The 21854-nt window shown below is 39.1% G+C and overlaps 1 protein-coding gene across 6 annotated transcripts in view; it reads right to left on the reverse strand.

The window, feature by feature from the left end:
• The window catches only part of LOC141540479 (zinc finger protein 560-like), an 80498-nt gene extending 76641 nt beyond the window's left edge, over positions 1-3857 (reverse strand). For 3 of the 6 annotated variants that reach the window (XM_074264585.1, XM_074264595.1, XM_074264591.1), the window contains exons 1-2: positions 3730-3857; positions 1650-1702 (exon numbers count right to left, since the gene is read on the reverse strand). In XM_074264585.1, the coding sequence (XP_074120686.1) occupies positions 1650-1682 (33 nt within the window). In that variant the 5' untranslated portion in view covers positions 1683-1702; positions 3730-3857. Of the gene's footprint in view, positions 1-1649; positions 1703-3127; positions 3699-3729 lie in introns of those variants that run through there. The other 3 variants (XM_074264587.1, XM_074264586.1, XM_074264588.1) reach the window with 3 other exon arrangements.
• Between the last annotated feature and the right edge of the window lie 17997 nt (positions 3858-21854).

Here is a 21854-nt window from a genome sequence, read left to right on the forward strand (position 1 = left end):
ATCCTAGGAAATCATAGCCAAAATGCAGAGCAACGAAGTCAATGAGAAAAATTCTGCAGGCCCCAAGAAAGAAAGTCCAGTACAATTCAAGTACCAAGGAGCCACAATTAGAATCAGACAACATTTGGCACTGACTTTCATTAAGCATCGTGCATTTATGGTTAGAGAATTTAAAAGAGGATATGAGAGAAGGCAAAGGACCTTTCATGAAAGTCCTTACAAGCATTCCTAAGGAAAAGATGATGAATGTGGAAAACTTTAAAAGTGTAAACACTAGTCAAGAGCTATACAAAAAATCATCCAGAATGAACTAGTCTCAGGGACTCAAAATAAAAGAATAAACTAGTTATATTCAGTTGGGTTGAGATGACACATGTCCCCTCAGATCCCTCTTTGGGATCACAGAGGGAATCAAAATAGAGGAAAGCTGGAAGTGGTTTTCTTATGTCTTGATGATCTTAAAGAGAGACTAGAAGAGGGTAGAGAGAAAAGAGGGCTAGGAAATGTTGTCTCTGGCAAGTAGACATCTAGAAAACAAGAGTGTAGTGAACCTCACCGAACTCTTGTCATCTAGTCAAAGGAAAACTAGATGACATAGGGAGATGAATGGAGAAAGGCTGTTTAATCCCCAGTGAAAAAGGGGGAGAGGAAAAAAGAGGAAGAAACCAGAGGGAGGATAGATGAAGGGAGGAATCAGTCCTGAGCAAAAAAAAGTCAAAGGATGTATACAAATATGCATTGTTCTTATTGAGGGGTAAAGGGAACCTGAGGCATTGATCAGCATTGCTGTGTACATACACGAGTGTACTGCAGGTCTTTCACATGTACATATGTGTGTGATGGATGGGGAAGGCATCCATGCCATGATAAGTAAAAGCCATAAATGTAAGGGCGCCCTATGGTTAGCACAAAGACCAACCAGGATTGCTGAGGAACAATGAGGAATCATGCTGCTGCTGTCTGCCTCTTAAAGATGGCAGACCCTGGTGCAGAAGGAGCAATAGGTCTAAGGAGGTCGGCAAGTGGATCTTTTTATTGTTCAGAAGGACAGAACCTTGTGTGAATGGGTTTGGTTTTATTTGTGTTCTCAGAGGAGTGGAAGCAGGTGAAATGTGTATGTGTGTGCATGTGTGTGTACATGTACATATACAAACATAGGAACACTGATCAATGAGATTCTGAGGCTTCATGAGGACATGCTGTTGATCCCTGGAGATATATTATTTAGATATAACTGTGAGCAATTGTGCTTCAGGAGCTTCAGGGGAGCATGGCCACAGGAGGCCAAGAGGAGGAGGAAAGACTTTGGATGGGGAGGGGAGCTGGGCGGGCCCAAAGGAAGCACATCTGGTCCCTGGGGAATGGAGATTCCTGATGAAATAAGAGAGGACCTCCTCAGTCCTTTGTAATGAGGAGGAACATAAAAACAAACAGGGTGTGTGTGTGTGTGTGTGTGTGTGTGTGTGTGTGTGTGCACCAGGGTGTCTAGGTTTCCAAGGAATCAGAAGGTCAGGGTTGTTACTACTATGTTCCCCTGGTGTTTGTAAACAAATGACCCATACATCAGGTCCTGCCAGCCCATCCTCCATGTCTACAGAAATGGTTGTGACTGCAGATGTTGGTCAGGTCTGTGGATGGACTGCACTCACCTGAGGAGGAGCTCTGAGGCTCCCAGGGCCCATTCCCTCTGGCTCCTGGATCCCTGTGGAAGTAGCAAAACAACCAAAGTGACTCCATTTTGACAAGTTCCTCCCTCTGTTCCCTGGTCTTTATCTCAGCTCCCACCATTGAGGAACCCACAGAGGGTAACAACAGCTAAAGCTCTTACTAACAGAGATTACAACTTAACATGGGGGCCTTTAATTCTAAGCCTCTCTGAAAACCAAGACGAAGGCCAGGAGCTCCAGGAGAGTCCCTCCCTTCTTTTTTTTCTGCTTAGAAAAGCTCAGCTTCCCCTCATCCTAGTCCCAGTCTGATTGTCTTTGCTTTCATAGACTGGGAGACTGCTGTTTGGGATCCTGACAGTAAAACTGTTCTAATTTCATCCAACTTTTGTTGTCTGCCTTTGACCCAATCCCTGCTTGGGCCAGGCCCAGGTCACCAGAAGAAGCTGGAGAGGAAGAAGTATCCCAGAGGAAGAGAGGACTTTCCACTCTTTTTCTAAGTCTGCAGTACTTGGAATGGAGTGAGAGGGCTTCCCCAAGTTACAAAGGCCCAGGCCCTGGGGGAAAGACTCCATCCTATGGAACAGTACAGGGAGGGTCAGGATTGGAAAGGAAGGTGATCTGAAAAGGAAGCCTGCTCCCCTCCATCTTTTATTCCTCTTCTCCTCCCTCTCCCCATCCTCCTAAAGAGACCCCAGAGATACAAGAGATTTTGGGATCCCAGATGGGAGGAGACAAGTCAGCCTCCATTGCTCTTAAGTCAGACCTCTCCCCACCACCTGGTCCTTTGTCTCCTTGATTCCCCTCTCTCCAACTGACTCACACATGATCATTCTTGACAACAGATTTGAGTGCCTTGGGTAGGAGGGAAGGAAAGTGGGAAGGTGGAGATGGGAAAGGCTCTGGAATGGAGCCCCAGGGAATGACTAAATCTAGTCTGGGATTCAACTCTGAGGGCTCAGAGAGAAAAGGGCCAAGGAAGTAGATCTCAAGACAAACCAATAGAAGTCATGACAAAGGGGTCAGAGACCATGGAATAAGAGATGTGGTCCTGGTGGACAGCTGAGCCAGGGAAAGCAGGAAGAATGTGTCATAAGGTCTATCTAGGATTTGGGAAGTACTGCTGGGGCCTTCTGGGAGAGCTTAGGCTTGGGGTTGGAAGGCAGGACAGCTGAATATCTAAGCAAGAGATGGAATGGGGAGATGGGACACCTGAGGACTCCTAGATTTCTATGGAAAAAGTCTTAAGTCTGGAAAAGGTGGCCCAATGGGAAATCTGGGCAGTTTGGGAAGTGATTGGGAATGTGGAAAAGATTTAGGAGTGGGGAGCTCATCCTATAGGCAGCCTTGGTGGAAAGGTGTGCTCCTGGTGAACCTGGAGGTCATGTACCACGAAGTCCGAACAGGGGACCCAAAGGCAAGGGCAGCCAGTGGAAGCCAGGGGGATGCAGGCTCAGACTTACCTGGGAGTTGCAATCCCGGCCTGGCTTCCTGAATGTTGAGTGATCTCAGTTCCAAAGGAAAAAGGGAGAGAGACTATGAGCTGCCAGGGGAAAAGGGGGAGAGAACTGAGCTCCAAGGGAAAAAAGGAAAGACACCTCAGCTCCCGCGGAAAACGGTGAGAGATTCGAGATCTCAGGAAAAAAGGGGAGAGATCTCAGCTTCCAGGGAAAACAGGGAGAGATCTGAGCTCCCAGGGAAAAAAGAGAAATCTGAGCTTCCAAGGAAAAAAAGAGAGACGAAAGATCCCAAGGGAAAAAAAAGAGAGAGACATGAGTTCCTGGGGAAAATGGGGAGAGATCTGAGCTCCCAGGGGAAAAGGGGAGAGATCTGAGCTCCCAAGGAAAAAGGAGTGAGATCCGAGATGTCAGGGAAAAAGGGGAGAGATCTGAAATCTCAGGAAAGGTAAAGCTGTTTCAGTTTCAGGGAAGGGAGAAGGAGCAGGAAGGCAGAGCAAGCCCAGCTCAGACTTCCTGCTTCTGGCCAGCCCAGTCTGGGAGTGTCTTGTGGGTCCCAAAAGTTCCACCCTCTCCATCCCCCCAGGAGGCTCGAGCCCTTTCCTCACCCAGGGCCAGGACTTCAGTCAGGACTGCCAGTGTCTCTCCTGTGTAAGTCCCGTCCCCACCACACAAAGATCTGGTGCTTTAAACTCCTCCTGCTCAAATTGAACCTCGCCAGCCCCACTCCAGGCTGCTCACCTCCGAGAACTCCTCCTCCCCAAGGCTCCGTCACTTCCTTCTCTCCCTTCCCTCCCACACTCCCTCCCTCCTCCTGAGCAGAAAGCCTGCCCTGCTGAAAGTGCCTCACCAGACTAACCCAAAGAAAGGGAGTCCACACTCTGAACAACTGGAAGCAAAGGGCTCTTGGGGAAATCGGGGAGCCATACAGCATTCTTAAGGGTTACAGGATTCTATTGAATTCTCCCTTTGTCATTGTGATCTTGATGCTCTACAAGCAGATCAGGACTTAATTCAGCATTAAACGATTTGGTGAGGAATAAGAACAAGGAAGAATAAGAATTTAAGGTGAAAAGATCAGAATTCTTCTGTGCTACTGTATAGGCACTGCTCCCTCCTCTAGCCTTGATTTTATTGGATTTTGACTATTCCCTTCCCTTCTCCCCTCCCCTCCATTCTACTCTCCTTAAGCCATTATTATCCTCTCTAATTGGTGATTTAGTAAATCACTAGATTTAGTATCAGTATATCCAGTCCACAGTGGAGCCCACAGTGTGTTTCTACCTCATTGTTGGTATATTGTCTGGCCCACCAGCCTGACCTCTATGAGAGCAGGGGATGTGTTTTTTACTTCCTTTTGCTCCTAGTGCTTAGCCCCGGGCCTGACATGTAGCCCACATTTAAGGGTTTGCTGACTTGAAGAAATAAGATCATCTTGGCTCACCCAATCCCTTTAGACACTTTCAGGAGAATTTCATGCCCCCAATTCCCAAACAGTGACATCTTATAGGATCATAAATGGTCCTTGGAAGGGACCTAACAGACCATGGAGACTAACTCCCTCTTTTAACAGATTGGGAAACTTAAGATTCATTGAGCAGCCCAGGACACCCCTATTCTGCATTTAATTTTGAAGTTATTATATCCTAATATATCGTCAATTTTTGTATAGGTTCAATGAACTGGTGAGAAGAAAGTGTACTCTTTTCTATCTCCAGTTTTCTTCAAAGATCTATCATACCTAACTTTTGTAATATTCTATTTACCTCTTTAACTTCTTTCTTATTTGTTTTATGGTTTGATTTATCTAATTCTGAGAGTGCAAGGTTGAGATCTCTCACTATTATAGTTTTGCTGTCTATTTCTTCTTGTAACTCTCTTAACTTCTTAGGAATTTAGATGCTATGACAACTTGCTGCATATATGATTAGTATAGATATTGCTTCATTGTGTATGCTGCCCTTTAGCAAGGTATAGTTTTCTTCCTTATCTCTTTTAATTAGATTAATTCTTGCTTTTGCTTGATTTGAGATAAGGATGGCTGCCCCTGCTTTTTTTTTTTTTTGCTTCCCCATAATAGATTCTGCTCCAGCCTTTTACCAATACTCTGTATGTATCAACCTGCTTTAAATGTGTTTTCTGTAAACATCATATTGCAGTATTCTGACTTTTGATCCAGTCTGCTATCCACTTCTGCTTTATGGGAAAGTTCCTCCCATTCACATTTATGGTTAAAACTATTAATTTTGTGTTTGTAGCAGCCCTCTTTGTAGTGGCCAGAAACTGGAAACTATGTGGATGCCCATCAATTGGAGAATGACTGAATAAATTTTGGTATATGAATATTATGGAATATTATTGTTATATAAGGAATGACCAACAGGATGATTTCAAAAAGGCCTGGAGAGACTTACATGAACTGATGCTGAGTGAAATGAACAGGACCAGGAGATCATTGTATACTTCAGCAACAATACTATATGATGATCAATTCTGATGGATGTGGCCATTTTCAACAATGAGATGAACCAAATCAGTTCCAAGAGAGCAGTAATGAACTGAACCAACTACACTCAGCAGGAGAACTCTGGGAGATGACTGTGAACCACTACATAGAATTCCCAATCTCTCTATTTTTGTCTGCCTGCATTTTTGATTTCCTTCACAGGCTAATGGTACACTATTTCAATGTCCAATTCTTGTACAGCAAAACAACTGTTTGGACATGTATACATATATTTTATTTAATTTATACTTTAACATATTTAACATATATTGGTCAACCTGCCATCTGGGGGTGGAGAAGGAGGGGAAAAATTAAAACAAAAGGTTTTGCAATTGTCAATGTTGTAAAATTACCCATGCATGTTTCTGGTAAATAAAAACTATTTAAAAACCCTACAAATTCTGTATTTCCTGCCATCTTATTATCCCCAGATTATACTTTTCTTTTTCTTTCTCTCCTTATGCAGTATTAAACTTGTGAGCACCACTTGTCTCACACAGCCCTCCCTTTTTAGGATCCCTCCCTCCATCTTAGAGTTCCTCCACTTTTATTACCCCTTTTCCTCACAGTATTCCCTTCTATTTAACTTACTCCTTCCCTTTTCACTTTTCCCCTCCCACTTTTCAATGAGGTGGGAGTAGTTTGCATATTGATAATAGTGCTAACAATATAGCAAATAGTGACAGGAGACAGGCTCTAATAGAGAAATATCGCTGTGCAGTTGTAGATTTTTAAAAAAAGTAGACTGCCAAAGTAGAACCATCTCAAAATGATAATTGATATTTTAAAACTACTTACCTTCACCTTTGTCTTTTCTCAAAGAGTAGCTCTGAGATTAATCACTTATATTTTTTATATTCTCTACTACTTTAGGAGGATGAAAGAGCAGTATATTAAAACAACAACAATAAAAAACCTCCAAACCTCAACCTTCTTAAATCTATACTTCCTTTTTGCTCTTCCATGTTTTTTTTTTTTTTTTTTTTTTTTTTTTTTTTTTTTTTTTTTGGCTGAGGCAATTGGGATTATGTGATTTGCCCAGGGTCACACAGCTAGAAAGTGTTGTCTGAGACCAGATTTGAGATCATGTCCTCCTGACTTCAGAGTTGGTGCTTTGTCCACTGTGCCATCTAGTTGCCCTTCTTCTATATGTTCTTAATGCCTGACTATGTGCTCATTTAATTCTTCCTATTGCCTTGTTCTAACCAACAGTATATCTTGATTCTGATCTGGCCATCTCATCTAACTTCAGTTTGTTTTTAACTATCAGTCTCTAGGTAATCCCTGAGTGTGGTGACCATGTGAGCACCCTGGATACCTTAGAATCAGCCAGAGTCAGAATAAGCAAAAGTCTTTATTCTTGGTCTTTAGCAGTAGAAGTGAAGGGGATGGATACAGAATCTCTGTGACCTCACCTCTTCATCTCCCACCCAGATTGAGTCTGGCTAGTCTCACTCCTCCTCCCAGTCCCTCTCACAATTCTCTGTATACACCAAATGATTGGGCCAGCACAGGATAGTAGGAAGGGCAATTTTCCAAGCATATTCTTATAAAGTATTGTTCAATCAGTATTTAGCCTCAAGTGCTGGATTGTCCGACCTCAGTGCATTGACTCAAGAGTTTCAGCCCTTTACACCTGAGATTTGTATTCTTCCCTTTCCAGCCCATTACCAATCACTCCAAGTCTTCTTGACCATTTTTTTTTGTATTATCTCTTATTGTCCATTATCTCGTAATTGCTAGATTCTGAGAAAGTGATTCTAGTTCCATACTTACATTGATATGATTTTGGAAATGTCCCTTAATTTTTCTGAGTTTCTGATCCCAGCTGTAAAACTTTAATATTACTGTAATAGAAATCTCAAAGATAGGTTAAGGCATTTTCCTTCAATCTCATAAAAGTTTGTGAAGAAGTCCCTCAATCAATTTGATGTAACTACAGGGAAACTTGGACATATGGGGAATTTTCTCTTGATTTTCAGAGGTCTAGACCTAATTATACCTACTAGGCCTTTATAAAAAAAAGTTACATATGAGCCATATTTCTATTGGTGGACAGTAGTTTATGGGTGGATAAGTATTATGATTATTCTTCCTTTTGCTTCTTCACTTGGTAAAAGTTTTATGTTTAAGAGTCAATGGTAATATTGTGATTGGTTTTTTAACAAAGTTTTTTTTCAAAACATATGCAGAGATAGTTTTCAACATTCAACCTTGCAAAATCTTGTGTTGTAAATTTTTTTCTCCCTCCCTTCTCCCCATCCCCTCCCCATGACAGCAAGTAGCCCATGGTTGATTTTTGAGACACTCCAGTGGGGGTGCTTAGGAGTTAGGGTGCCAAGTAATATAACTATTGCTCAGACACCTATGACACTATAGAATCTCGAGAGTTTGAGAAGCCAAAGCATGTTTGAATCCTGTTTTGTATAAATCCCACAGTGTGAAGGCAGGTGGGGTGAATTTGCTGAGAGATAAGAGAGGAATAAAAGAATGGGTGTACTGGAAACTATGTTCAGGCTCCCTATAAAATAAAGACGTGAGACCTGCAATATCCTTTCCAGTACCAATTTTATGCTCTTATAGCTTTAAAAACACTAGGGAAGCCAGAAGGACTGGCAGGAGGGTCAGGATGCATTTATACTCCCAGAAATTTTTAGTTTGTTTTTATACAGGCCCAATTTCATTAGGAACTCAGATTCACCTCACAAACATCCATTCACTTTACTCAGGTTCCCTGACAATGTCAGAGAAAACTGAAGAACCAGAAAAGGAAAATAAGAAGTAGAGCTCAATCCAGCTATTTTCTGGCAAAAAGGCAAATTAAAGCAGATATCTGGAAAAATTCAGCCAAAAAAAACCTTCTGAGTGTTGCTTATCTGTGTAGCTGTAATAAAGTTGTGTTGGTCTTCTAATATATAATCATAGAGACTCTTTTCCTGATTCTTATTAAGCTGACTATTTAATATTCATCTTGCTAGTCTTATTTCCTCTAGGCCTTGAGCCCTTGGAGTCTCCTCGCTATTCTTATTTCAATGACTCATCCTACATGACCCCAAAGAATGATGGACTAGAATAGCAACTGGAATTCCAAAAGCATTTCAACATTCTGCATCTGAATATCTCTTAATGAATATAGATTCTAGGATCATAGAAGGATCCACATGTCACATAATTTTTCACTGGAGCTAAGAAAATTCAGTCTTCTAGACAAAAAAAACATTTATTCAGACCTGTGTCCAAACTGATTCTTTGTCCTACACAAATGTTTTAGATCTTGTTAGATATGTTCTGGGCATTCAAGAGTCAGGAAGACATTGAATAAGGGAGGAAAAAAAGATAGAAATGCTATAATGCAAAAATCTATGCACTTCAAGTCTTGATGGAAAAGCACATAATCAGGGTGTGAAAGAGAGGTGTATAATTACTTGACAAATATCATTTATTAACAATCAATATAGATAATTCAGATGTTAATTCCCTTTTTTCCTTATCAAATTTTAAAAAGCCTAAATTTATCATATAAATTACCAACTTTCTGTTTGATTTTCCTTATATAAATAATACTAGAAGAGGGTTTTTTTTTTAAGTTTAGAAAGAATTATAGGTGGGAATACTGCTATATATTAATCTACATTAATCAGAAGTGAACATATTATTATATAATAAAAATAACACCTGATGCTCATTTAGCAATTTATAGTTTGTAAAACACCTTACATATATTACCTACTTGGGCTTTTAGCAACTCTTGAGGAGTAAGTAAATAGTACAAGCATTATTACCTCCAATTTGAAATGAAGAACTGAGTCTCCTAGAGGTGAATCAACTTGACCAGGATGAAAGAGTTAATGTGTCACAGACAATTTAGAATTCTCATCTCCTTCCTGACTCCAAGTACAACATTCTTATTACTATATCTGTTTTTCTCTGCTATGGCATTCTTCATTCTTTTTATGTAATAGGTTTTAAATATGTGTGTGTGTGTGTGTGTGTGTGTGTGTGTGTGTGTGTGTGTGTGTGTATAACATATATATGACACATTCTCTCTGTCTCTGTGTCTCTTTCTGTGGATTACCTACTCTCAGTTTCTTTCTGACTCTTCTTTTTTTTCTCTGTTTTTTTTCTTTCTCTGTTTCTTTTTGTCTTTTTTTCTCTTTCTCAGAGAGTCTCTCACATCCATAATATGCTGACCCTAAAACAATTTCTGATGCCAAAACTCAAATAAATAAAAAAAGCAAATAAACAAACAAAAAACCCCACAGATTTCTCCCTTCTGGTTTAAGATAGAAGTTTGTGGATTGTGCTAAATATCCAAATGAGTGAGTATCAATCTGTAAGAACAGCTGAAATAAATTACCAAAAGCTACATTTAATTCACACATAGAGAAGTGAATTAAAATTTCTCTCTCTCTCATTTTCACTTTCTTTCTCTCTTTTTTATTTTCTCTCTGTGTGTTTCTCTTCCTCTCCATGTTGCACATACTTTCTCTCCTTTCTCTCTCTGTTCCCTTCTGGCTTGCTGTTTCTTGCCTTGGCTCTGTCTCATTCTGTCTCCTTTTCTCTCGATATCATTTAATCATTCTTATACTCATACTCTATCTCATTTTCTGGTTTCCATTTTCTCTTTTTCGTTTCTCTGATGTCTCTTTTTCTGCATCTCAGTTTTACTGAATGTTTTTCTTTGTTTTCCTCATTTTCTTTCTCTCTATGGCTCTCTCTCTGTCTCTGTGTGTCTTTCTGTCTCTCTCTCTCTCCCTTTCTCCCTTCAATTCTCTTTGTCTCTTTATTCTCTCTCATTCTCTGTCAACCTCTTTCTCTCCAGCTGGCAGCGAGAGAGAGAAAGTAAAAGAGAAATAATAGAAAGGGACAGATAAACAGAAAAAGAGAGAGAGAAAAGAGCAAAAGAGCAAGAGATAGAGAGACAGATAGAAAAACAGAGAACAAGACAGCGAAAAAGAGAGTGAAAAAGAAAAAAGAAACAGAGTCATAGAAACAAAGAAAAAAGAGAGAGATTATAATTTATTTTTCCATATGTGAATTAAACACATATTTCAGCAATTTAATTTAGCTATTCTTACAAATTTCTGTCACTGGAAGGACACACTCATTTTTTTGTATTTATCACAAGCCAAAGACACCTATCTTTAAACATCAGGAAGAAACTAGCATTTTTAGTGGTGTGTGTGTGTGTGTGTGTGTGTGTGTGTGTGTGTGTGTTTGTTTTTTAAATATGAATTTTGGCATCAGAGATTGTGTAAGCAATAACTTTTTGTTGATGTGAGGGACTCCCTGAAGAGAGAATAAATGATAAAAAGAAACAGAGCCAGAGAGACAGCAAAAATCAGATAAAGAGAGAGAAAAAGAAGAAAAATGTCAGAGAGAAAAAGACATTAGTAGGGAGATTGTTGGTGGAGGAAAGAGTGAATGTGAGTGAGAAAGAGAATGAAAAATAGAGAGAGCCCAAAAGACAGTGTGAGAGAGACAGATTGCCAGATTATAAGAAAAGAGGAAAGATATTGTTTGAGAAAACCAAGGAAAGAGATAAAGAAAGAAAGACACCTAGACAAGAAGAGAGAGACAGAAAGAGATTGAGCCAGAAAGAAAAAGAGTGAAAAATAGGGAAGAAAAAAAGACAGAGAAAAACAGAAAAGAGAGTCAGTAAGAAAATAAAAAGTGACAGACTGACAGAGACAATGAAAGAGAGCCACAGGGAGAGAAAGGGAGAGTGAGAAAGAAAGAAGGAAAGGAAGGGAAAAAAAAGAGAGACAGAGATAGTGTGTGTGTGTTTGTGAGAGAGAGAAAGAGAGAGAGAGAGAGAGAGAGAGAGAGAGAGAGAGAGAGAGAGAGAGAGAGAGAGAGAGAGACAGACAGACAGACAGACATGGCGCCAGAGAGAGACTGCATGCAAAAGAGAACCAGAGAGTGAAAAACTGAGTGAGAGAGATTGAAAAAAGAGATTGAAAAAAAAAAACAGAAAGAAACAGAATCAGAGACAAATATGGATACACAGAAATATTATAATTCACTTTTTCTTATATGAATTAATTTTTTTTCTTTTTTTTTATTATATATATATATTTTATAATATTATCCCTTGTATTCATTTTTCCAAATTACCCCCCCTCCCTCTATTCCCTCCCCCCGACGACAGGCAATACCATACATTTTACATGTGTTACAATATAGTCTAAGTACAATACATGTGTGTGAATATCATTTTCTTGTTGCACAATAAACATTAGAATCCGAAGGTACATGCAACCTGGGCAGACAGATATTAGTGCTAACAATTTACATTCCCCTCCCAGTGTTTCTTCTCTGGGTGTATCTACCTCTGTCCATCATTGATCAACTGGAAGTGAGTTGGATCTTCTTTATGTTGAAGATTTCCACTTCCATCAGAATACATCCTCATACAGTATTGTTGTTGAAGTATACAGTGATCTTCTGGTTCTGCTCATTTCACTCAGCATCAGTTGATTTAAGTCTCTCCAACCCTCTCTGTATTCCTCCTGCTGGTCATTTCTTACCGAGCAATAATATTCCATAACTTTCATATACCACAATTTACCCAACCATTCTCCAACTGATGGACATCCATTCATCTTCCAGTTTCTAGCTACAACAAAAAGAGCTGCCACAAACATTTTGGCACATATATGTCTCTTTCCGCTCTTTAGTATTTCTTTGGGATATAATCCCAGTAGTAGCGCTGCTGGGTCAAAGGGTATGCACAGTTTGATAACTTTTTGGGCATAATTCCAGATTGCTCTCCAGAATGGCTGGATTCTTTCACAACTCCACCAGCAATGTATTAGTGTCCCAATTTCCCCACATCCCCTCCAACATTTGTCATTATTTGTTCCTGTCATCTTAGCCAATCTGACAGGTGTGTAGTGGTATCTCAGAGTGGTCTTAATTTGCATTTCTCTGATCAGTAGTGATTTGGAACACTCTTTCATGTGAGTGGATATAGTTTCAATTTCTTCCTCTGAGAATTGTCTGTTCATATCCTTTGACCATTTATCAATTGGAGAATGGTTCGGTTTCTTATAAATTAGGGTCAGTTCTCTATATATTTTGGAAATGAGACCTTTGTCAGAACCTTTGTTTTTAAAAATATTTTCCCAATTTGTTACTTCCCTTCTAATCTTGTTTGCATTAGTATTATTTGTACAGAAACTTTTTAGTTTGATGTAATCAAAATCTTCTATTTTGTGATCAATAATGATCTCTAGTTCTCCTCTGGTCATAAATTCCTTCCTCCTCCACAAGTCTGAGAGGTAGATTATCCTCTGTTCCTCTAATCTATTTATTATCTCCCTCTTTATGCCTAAATCATGGACCCATTTTGATCTTATCTTGGTATATGGTGTTAAGTGTGGATCCATATCTAATTTCTGCCATACTAATTTCCAGTTTTCCCAACAGTTTTTTCCGAATAATGAATTTTTATCCCTAATGTTGGAATCTTTGGGTTTGTCAAAGATTAGATTGCTATAGATGTACCCTTTTTTGTCCTTTGTATCTAATCTGTTCCACTGATCTACCGGTCTATTTCTTAGCCAATACCAAATGGTTTTGGTGACTGCTGCTATATAATATAGCTTTAGATCAGGTACACTTAGACCACCTTCCTCTGAGTTTTTTTTTATTAGTTCCCTTGCAATTCTTGACCTTTTATTCTTCCATATGAATTTTGTTGTTATTTTTTCTAGGTCATTAAAATAGTTTCTTGGGAGTCTGATTGGTATAGCACTAAATAAATAGATTAGTTTGGGGAGTATTGTCATCTTTATTATATTCGCTCGGCCTATCCAAGAGCACTGAATGTCTTTCCAATTATTTAAATCTGATTTTATTTTTGTGGCAAGTGTTTTGTAATTTTTTCTCATATAATTCCTGACTTTTCTTTGGTAGATGGATTCCCAAATATTTTATACTCTCAACATTTGTTTGGAATGGAATTTCTCTTTGTATCTCTTGCTGTTGCATTTTGTTAGTGATATATAAAAATGCCGAGGATTTATGTGGATTTATTTTGTATCCTGCCACTTTGCTGAAATTTTGAATTATTTCTAGTAGCTTTTTAGCAGAGTCTTTGGGGTTCTCTAAGTATACCATCATGTCATCTGCAAAAAGTGATAGTTTAATTTCCTCATTTCCTACTCTAATTCCTTGAATCTCTTTCTCGGCTCTTATTGCCGAGGCTAGCGTTTCTAGTACTATATTGAATAGTAATGGTGATAGTGGGCAACCTTGTTTCACTCCTGATCTTACTGGGAAAGGTTGCAGTTTATTTCTATTGCATATTATGCTTACTGACGGTCTTAAATATATACTCCTGATTATTCTAAGGAATAATCCATTTATTCCTATACTCTCAAGAGTTTTTAGTAGGAATGGATGTTGGATTTTGTCAAATGCTTTTTCTGCATCTATTGAGATGATCATATGGTTCTTATTAATTTGATTATTAATATGGTCAATTATATTAATAGTTTTCCTAATATTAAACCAGCCCTGCATTCCTGGAATAAATCCTACTTGATCATAGTGTATTATCTTGGAGATGATTTTCTGAAGTCTTTTTGCTAATATCTTATTTAAGATTTTAGCATCCATATTCATTAAGGAGATTGGTCTATAATTTTCTTTCTCAGTTTTCGATCTACCAGGTTTAGGTATCAGTACCATGTCTGTTTCATAAAAGGAATTTGGTAGGACTCCTTCATCCCCTATTTTTTCAAATAATTTATATAACATTGGGGCTAATTGTTCTTTAAATGTTTGGTAGAATTCACATGTGAATCCATCTGGCCCTGGGGATTTTTTCCTGGGGAGTTGATTAATAGCTTGTTCTATTTCTTTTTCTGAAATGGGACTATTTAAGCAATTTATCTCCTCCTCTGTTAATCTAGAGAGCCTATATTTTTGGAGGAAGTCATCCATTTCACTTAAGTTATCAAATTTATTGGCATAAAGTTGGGCAAAGTAACTCCTTATTATTTCTCTAATTTCCTCTTCATTGGTGGAAAGATCCCCCTTTTCATTTGTAAGACTATCAATTTGATTTTCCTCTTTCTTTTTTTTGATCAAATTTACCAAAGGTTTATCTATTTTATTGGCTTTTTCATAAAACCAACTTATTAATTCAATAGATTTTTACTTTCAATTTTATTGATTTCTCCTTTTAATTTTTGTATTTCAAGTTTAATTTTTGGTTGGGGGTTTATAATTTGGTCTTTTTCTAGCCTTTTAAGTTGTAAGCCCAATTCGTTAATCTTCTCTTTCTCAATTTTCTTCAAATAAGCCTCTAAAGATATAAAATTTCCCCTTATTACCGCTTTAGCTGCATCCCAAAGATTTTGATATGATGTCTCATCATTATCATTATCTTGGGTGAAATTGTTAATTGTTTCTATAATTTGCTCTTTCACCCAGTCATTCTTTAAGATGAGATTATTCAGTTTCCAATTACTTTTTGGTCTATTTACCCCTAACTTTTTACTGAATGTAGCTTTTATTGCATTGTGATCTGAGAAGAAGGCATTTATTATTTCTGCCTTCCTACATTTAATTTTGAGATCTTTATGTCCTAGTATATGGTCAATTTTTGTATAGGATCCATGAACTGCTGAGAAGAAAGTATATTCCTTCCTATTGCCATTCAGTTTTCTCCAAAGGTCTATCATACCTAGTTTTTCTAATGTTCTATTTACTTTTTTAATTTCTTTCTTGTTTGTTTTGTGGTTTGATTTGTCTAAATCTGAGAGTGCAAGGTTGAGATCTCCCACTATTATAGTTTTACTGTCTATTTCTTCTTGCAGTTCTCTTAACTTTTCCTTTAGAAAGTTAGATGCTATACCACTTGGTGCATATATGTTTAGTATTGATATGGCTTCATTATTTATGCTACCTTTCAGCAGGATATAGTTTCCTTCCTTATCTTTTTTAACGAGATCTACTTCTGCTTTTGCTTGATCTGAGATAAGGATAGCTACCCCTGCTTTTTTGGCTTTACCTGAAGCATAATAGGCTCTGTTCCAACCTTTTACCTTTACTCTGTATGTATCTCCCTGCTTTAAGTGTGTTTCCTGTAGGCAACATATTGTAGGGTTCTGCTTTTTGATCCAATCTACTATCCGTCTCCGTTTGATGGGATCGTTCATCCCATTTACATTTACAGTTAAAATTACTAATTCTGTATTTCCTGCCATCGTGTTATCCCCAGATTATGCTTTTTTCCCTTGACCCCCCTGATCCCCCTCCCCGATATTTAATTTACAGACCCCCCTTGTGACGCGCAACCCTCCCTCTTTTTTTTTTTTTTTTTTTTTTTAGGATCCCTCCCCCCTCCCTCCAAGTCCCTTCACTTATTCTCCTTTTCCTTTTCCCTTTTCCTCTCCCCCCTTTTAATGAGGTGAGAGAAAATTCTCTGAAAAACAAATATGTTAATTATTTACTCTTTGAGCCTCTTCTGATGAGAGTAAGATTCACACAATGATTCTCCCCCTCACTAAGTTCCCTCATATATGGTGTATTTTCTATGTCTCTTCCTGGGATGTAGTTTCCCTCTTTTTATCACTCCTTCCCCTTTTTCTGAACCGACCTCCTTCCCTTTACTACACCCCCCTTTTTTTCTTTTATATCAGTAAAATCAAATTATCCTTGAGTATTTTTTATATACCCACAACAGAGTTACAGTTCTCAAGGGTTCTGTGTACCTTTTTCTGTTTCTCTTCAGTCTTGTGGATGTAGATCAAATTTTTTGTTTAAGTCTGGTTTTTTTCTTAGAAACATATAGAATTCCTCTGTTTCATTGAATGACCATCTTCTTCCATGGAAAAAGATGCTAAACTTAGCTGGGTAGTTCATTCTTGGTTGCAGTCCTTGATCTTTTGCCTTACGGAATATCAGGTTCCAGGCCCTTCTATCTTTTAATGTGGAGGCAGCCAGATCTTGGGTGACCCTTATTGTGGCACCTTGGTATTTAAATTGTTTTTTTCTAGCTGCTTGCAGGATTTTCTCCTTTGTGTGGTAATTCTGCAGCTTAGCCACAATATTCCGTGGTGTTCTTTTTTTAGGGTCTATTTCAGAAGGAGTTCGATGAATTCTTTCCACATCTACTTTCCCTTCTGTTTCTATTATCTCTGGACAGTTCTCTTTGATAATTTCCTGTAAAATAGAATCTAGGCTCTTTTTTTGGTCATAGTTTTCTGGAAGTCCAATAATCCGCAGATTATCTCTCCTAGATCTATTTTCCAGGTCTATAGATTTTCCCAGTAAGTATTTGACGTTGTTCTCCAGCTTCTCATTTTTTTTGTTTTGTTTGACTGATTCTTGGGTTCTCTGTGAATCATTCATTTCTATTTGTTCCATCCTGACTTTTAAGGAGTTATTTTCTTCTTTCACAGTTTTTAGTTCTTTTTGTAAATGCCCAATTTCATTTTTAAATGAATTATTTTGCTCTATTGAATTTTTTTCCATTTCCCTAATTTTTTTTTTTTGAGAATTATTTTCTTTTTCCAATTCAGAAATTCTATTTTCTTGAGACTTTTTTATCTTTTCCAATTCAGAAATCCTACTTTCCTGTGTTTTTTTTAACCTTTTCTAATTCATAAATTTTGTTTCCCTGCATCTCCTGTGAATTCTTTATTTTTTCCAACTCCAATTTCAGGACGTTGTTATTCTCTATCATAACTTCCCTTTCTTTTCCCCATTTTTCTTCGATCTCCCTCAATTTTTTAAGAGCTTCTTCTAGGAGAGAGTTATGTGATGGGGGGCAGGAATCGTTCCCCTTTAGGTTGTTATCTTCTGAATCTTTGCTGTTAACTTCGTCGGGGTTGGATACCCGCTCTTTCTCTGTATAGAAGGAATCTATAGTTTTTCTAGCTTTTTTGCTCATACTTAAAAAATGTTTTGGGGTCTGTCCCTGGGGTAGGAAATTATTTACTTCTTTACCAGCTTCCTCCCAGACCGGATGGATGCAGCGGCTCCTGAGCCTGAGCTAAGATAGAGCTCTGGGAGAGAGTTCCCCACCCCCTCCCTGGAAGTGCCTCAGAGGTGATTAGCACTACTGTGCTTCGAGGGCGTAGAATAGTGAAGACTGCAGGAAGCCCAGCCTATGTGTCCGGGTGGGGAGTGGATGTCTGCAGCAGGTGACGTGAGAAGCCCCTGCGCTCAAACTGGAAGTGTCTGCCAGAAACCGCGGTCCCTAGTTCAAAGGTTCCGCTTCTCTGGGACTTCCTGGAGCTGAGTTCCACTCCCTCCAGCTAAGCTAGGCAGTGTGTGTTGCCTTGGGCCGTATCCACCCACTTGTCAGTCTCTTAACTATTCTCAGGAGGTAGCTGAGGCCACACCCCCTGGTGCCCAGAGATTTCCTGAGTCACCCCCAGGATCGGGGAAAATCTAATCTGAGTTTTAAAATATTTTGGCTTTCTCTTCTGAACTGCTAAATAATTAGCAGAGAAGAGCTAACAGCCTGTGCCAGATTCCTTTACCTCAGTGGCTTCTCTGATCCCAGAGCCCTTCCCAGCGTAATGGGCGCAGTGTGCCACTACCCCACCGTCTGTGCTGGTCTTTCTTATTCCTCCCCTGAGAACTGTCCTTTCCTGTTGAAACTCCAGATTCTCTTCAGCTGGTAAGTCGTGCTTCCAGTCCTTGTGGTATCTATCAGTCCTGAGCTAATTTTGAGACTTAATTTATCTAATTGGTTGTGAGGGAGTGAGGACGTTCACTGAGTCGTGTGTTTCTTCTCCGCCATCTTGGCTCCGCCCCCCCTTATATGAATTAATTAAATAAAGATGTTTTGGCAATTTATTTTAGCTGCTTTTACAGATTGCTGTCATAGGAGGAAGACACTCAGTTTTTGATATTTAGCACAATACAGAGACACTTGTTTCACACAAGACAGGAGAAACCTGTGTTGTGTGTTCATTTTTGTTTGTTTTTGTTATGTTTTTGTTTTAGGTTATGTTTGCTTTTGCTTTTGGTTTATCGTTGGTTTGTTGTTTCCTTAATTTGAGTTTTGGCATAACAGATTGTGTCAGAGACAACTTATTGTTGCTGCTACAAGGAACTGACAAAAGAAACAGTGAGAGAAAGACAGACAGAGAGAGAGAGAGAGAGAGAGAGAGAGAGAGAGAGAGAGAGAGAGAGAGAGAGAGAAACAGAGACAGAGACAGAGACACAGAGAGGAACAGAATCAGTTTGAGAGAAACAGAGAAAGAATCAGATGGACAGACAGACAGACAAAGTGAGAAAATGCCAGAGGAAGCCAGAATGAGACAGAAAACTAGAGGGTGAGCAAGAGAGAGAACCAGAGAATGAAAGAGAAAGTTAGAAAGAGGCAAAGAAATAGAGAAAAAGTAGAGAGATTGGCACAGTGTCAGAATGAGAGAAAAATATGAGAGAGAGAGAAAAGAAAATAAGAAAGAGATGGATTCAATGAGAGAAACCCAAAAAGAGAGATAGAGAAACTGAGAGAGACAGAGAGGGAAGGCGGGGAGAACAGAGTCAGAAAGAAAGAGACAGATACAGTGAAAGAGAGAAGCAGAGAGATAGGATGAAAACAAGAGGAAGAAACAGAAATAAAGGGAAAAAAAGAAAACAGAATGAAAATGACACAGGGCAAGAGAGATAGAGAATGGGATAGTCAGAGAAAGAGAAGCTAGAAAGAGCCAGAGAGTAAAAAAAGAGAATGAATAAGAGATGAAGAAACAGTGAATCAATGTATCTCTCTTTCTGTCTCTCTGTTTCTATCTTTGCAACACTTTTTCACTCTTTGGTTATCTCTTATTTCTCTGTCTCTGTCTCTCCCTTTCTCTGTCTCTATGTTTTTCTGTTTCTTCTTTGCTTTTTCACTCTCTCTCACTCTGCGCTCTTTCACTGTCTCTGTTCCTTTCTCTCTCTTTTTCATCCCCCCCTCCCTCTCTCTCTCTCTCTCTCTCTCTCTCTCTCTTTCCATCTCTCTGTCTTGCTCCCTCTCCTTCTCTGTCTCTCTGTCTCTGTCTAGCATCACTAGTTTGAATAGATTACCCTCTAATGAATGCTGGTGGACACAAGCACTGAATCATCTTTACAAACAATATTTGACTTGCTCCATCTGTTCCTATGCTCACCACAATCTATAATATCTGTCCTCTCTGGCTGACGAGTAAAAATCCATTCACACTCACTCTCTCCTATCCATGGCCCTGTACCTGTTGATTTAGGCAATGCCCCAACAAGGTACCCCAGATCAATATCACTATCAAGATTTCACATGCACAGTTCATCAATTCCTTTTCAATGTTTGTCTCAGCTTATTCTCTGGGTTCAGTTGGATGTCCACACCCTTGGAGCGTCCACCCGTACTTTACTTCTGGTATGCTGAGTCCACCCTCTTTCCTGTGTATGCACTGTTTTATCTGATGTCAAGAGGATCTGGAACAGTCCTTTCCAGTTCAGGGTCAGGGCTTTTCCCAGGACCTCCCCAGGAGAAGTTTGTTTCATCTTGAACATTCTTCCCTCCCAGAATCCAAACAGAGATTCTCTAAATTTCCAAGCCCATTTAGTGAATTTCTCTGACTTCACAGAGAATGCCTACATATTCCATTCAAAACTCTTCTTTAAATGTTGGCACACTGCTCTTCTATTTTTTTTTTTAACTTTTCAAATTTTCAAATCCCTTTCAATCTGTTTTTATTTTTGCCCTTCTCTCTCTGTTCTCCCTTTCCCCCACAAGGCTGCTGCAGTCAGAGGAAAAAAAGATTTTATTTTCTTGCCCAAATCACTCTGAAAGAATTACCACTCTGAATGAATTCTACTTTGAGCAATTCAGTCTGATATTTTTCTAAGCCTGCAACACAGAGGCTGAATTCTTATCTCTTATGAACTTGCTAACTTTTAACACAGAACACAAAATGCAAAGCAAACAAACATACACACACAGACAGACACAGAGCTCTTAGTTTCCCTTTTATAATGTCCTGATACAAATTCTTGGACTGCTTCTATACCACCCTGGACCCAGTTGTGTTCGGCAGAGGCCTCCCTCATGCCCCACAGCCACCCAAGAGCCTTTTCAGGAAAGTTCTTTATCATTTGGGTCTAAAGCAGTCCCAACACAAAAACAAATTTAGGAGGGCTAATCCCTCAGGGTCTCCCTCGACCCAGCCAATAGATCCCCAGACTCCTGATTGCTTACCTTGAGCTTACACGTGTACATATCTTTCAGGCTTGCGTGCTGACCATCAGGACTCTACTTCCTTCAGTCTTCAATTCTGCTTTCCACTGAGTATCTCTACGGGTCATTGTCTAAGAGGGAGGGAGGCTGCACACCCAGAGCCAGAGACCATGGAGAAAACTGTTCCATGGGTGCTTGTCTCTGTCCGGAGGTCCCTTAAAAATCCTATCCTGGAGAACCTCCAACTGTTTGGGACAAAAAGACCTACACAAATGGACTACTCAGAGATCACTCATAGAAAGCAGAATTATTTATTAGAATCTCGAGAAGCGCACCCTATCCTGGTCTGCGAGCCAAATTTCACAGAAGGATAGGGCCAGAGCCTTGAAAATGCTTGCAGCTTTTATACATTTCAGACAAAGAACCTCCAAAATCCCACCCTCTATATGTTGTGATTGGTCACCTAAGTCTGTTCCCCTATTTGGTCAGTGGAATATAGTAGACAAGGTGATATACAGCTTCTTTGGCCATGCATATATTTTTAATCCCTTCTTTGGATAATGGAATATAGTCCAGACCTTATCTAAAATCACATGACTGGAGAAACTGAAGCTGAGGCCTTTAAGTCTTCAATCAATTTATCTAACAGTCTCTGATCAATATGTGCTTAATCTGTAAGTTCTTCACCTTTCCACACACAAGTAGAACAGGAGCAACCATGGCAAGTTTTTTAGACAGAAATTGCATGCCTCTAGTCTGCTTAGTAGAGGCTGCTTTTCTTTATTTTTTTTCTAAAAGATTTTTATTTTTGAAACATATGCATGGATCATTTTCAGCATTCACCCTTGTAACCATCTGTGTTGCAAATTTTTTCCCTCCCTTTCCCAAACCCCCTCCCTTAGGTAGCTAGGAATCCAATACATATTAATCTTGTGCAATTCTTCTATACATATTTCCACAAATATCATGTTGTACAAGAAAAATTAGATCAAAAAGGAAAAAAAAACATAAGAAAGCAAGCAACAACAAAAAGAGTGAAAATGCTGTTCATATCCTTT

The sequence above is a fragment of the Sminthopsis crassicaudata genome, chromosome 4, assembly GCF_048593235.1.
Source record: "Sminthopsis crassicaudata isolate SCR6 chromosome 4, ASM4859323v1, whole genome shotgun sequence".
Classification (NCBI taxonomy): Eukaryota; Metazoa; Chordata; class Mammalia; order Dasyuromorphia; family Dasyuridae; genus Sminthopsis; species Sminthopsis crassicaudata.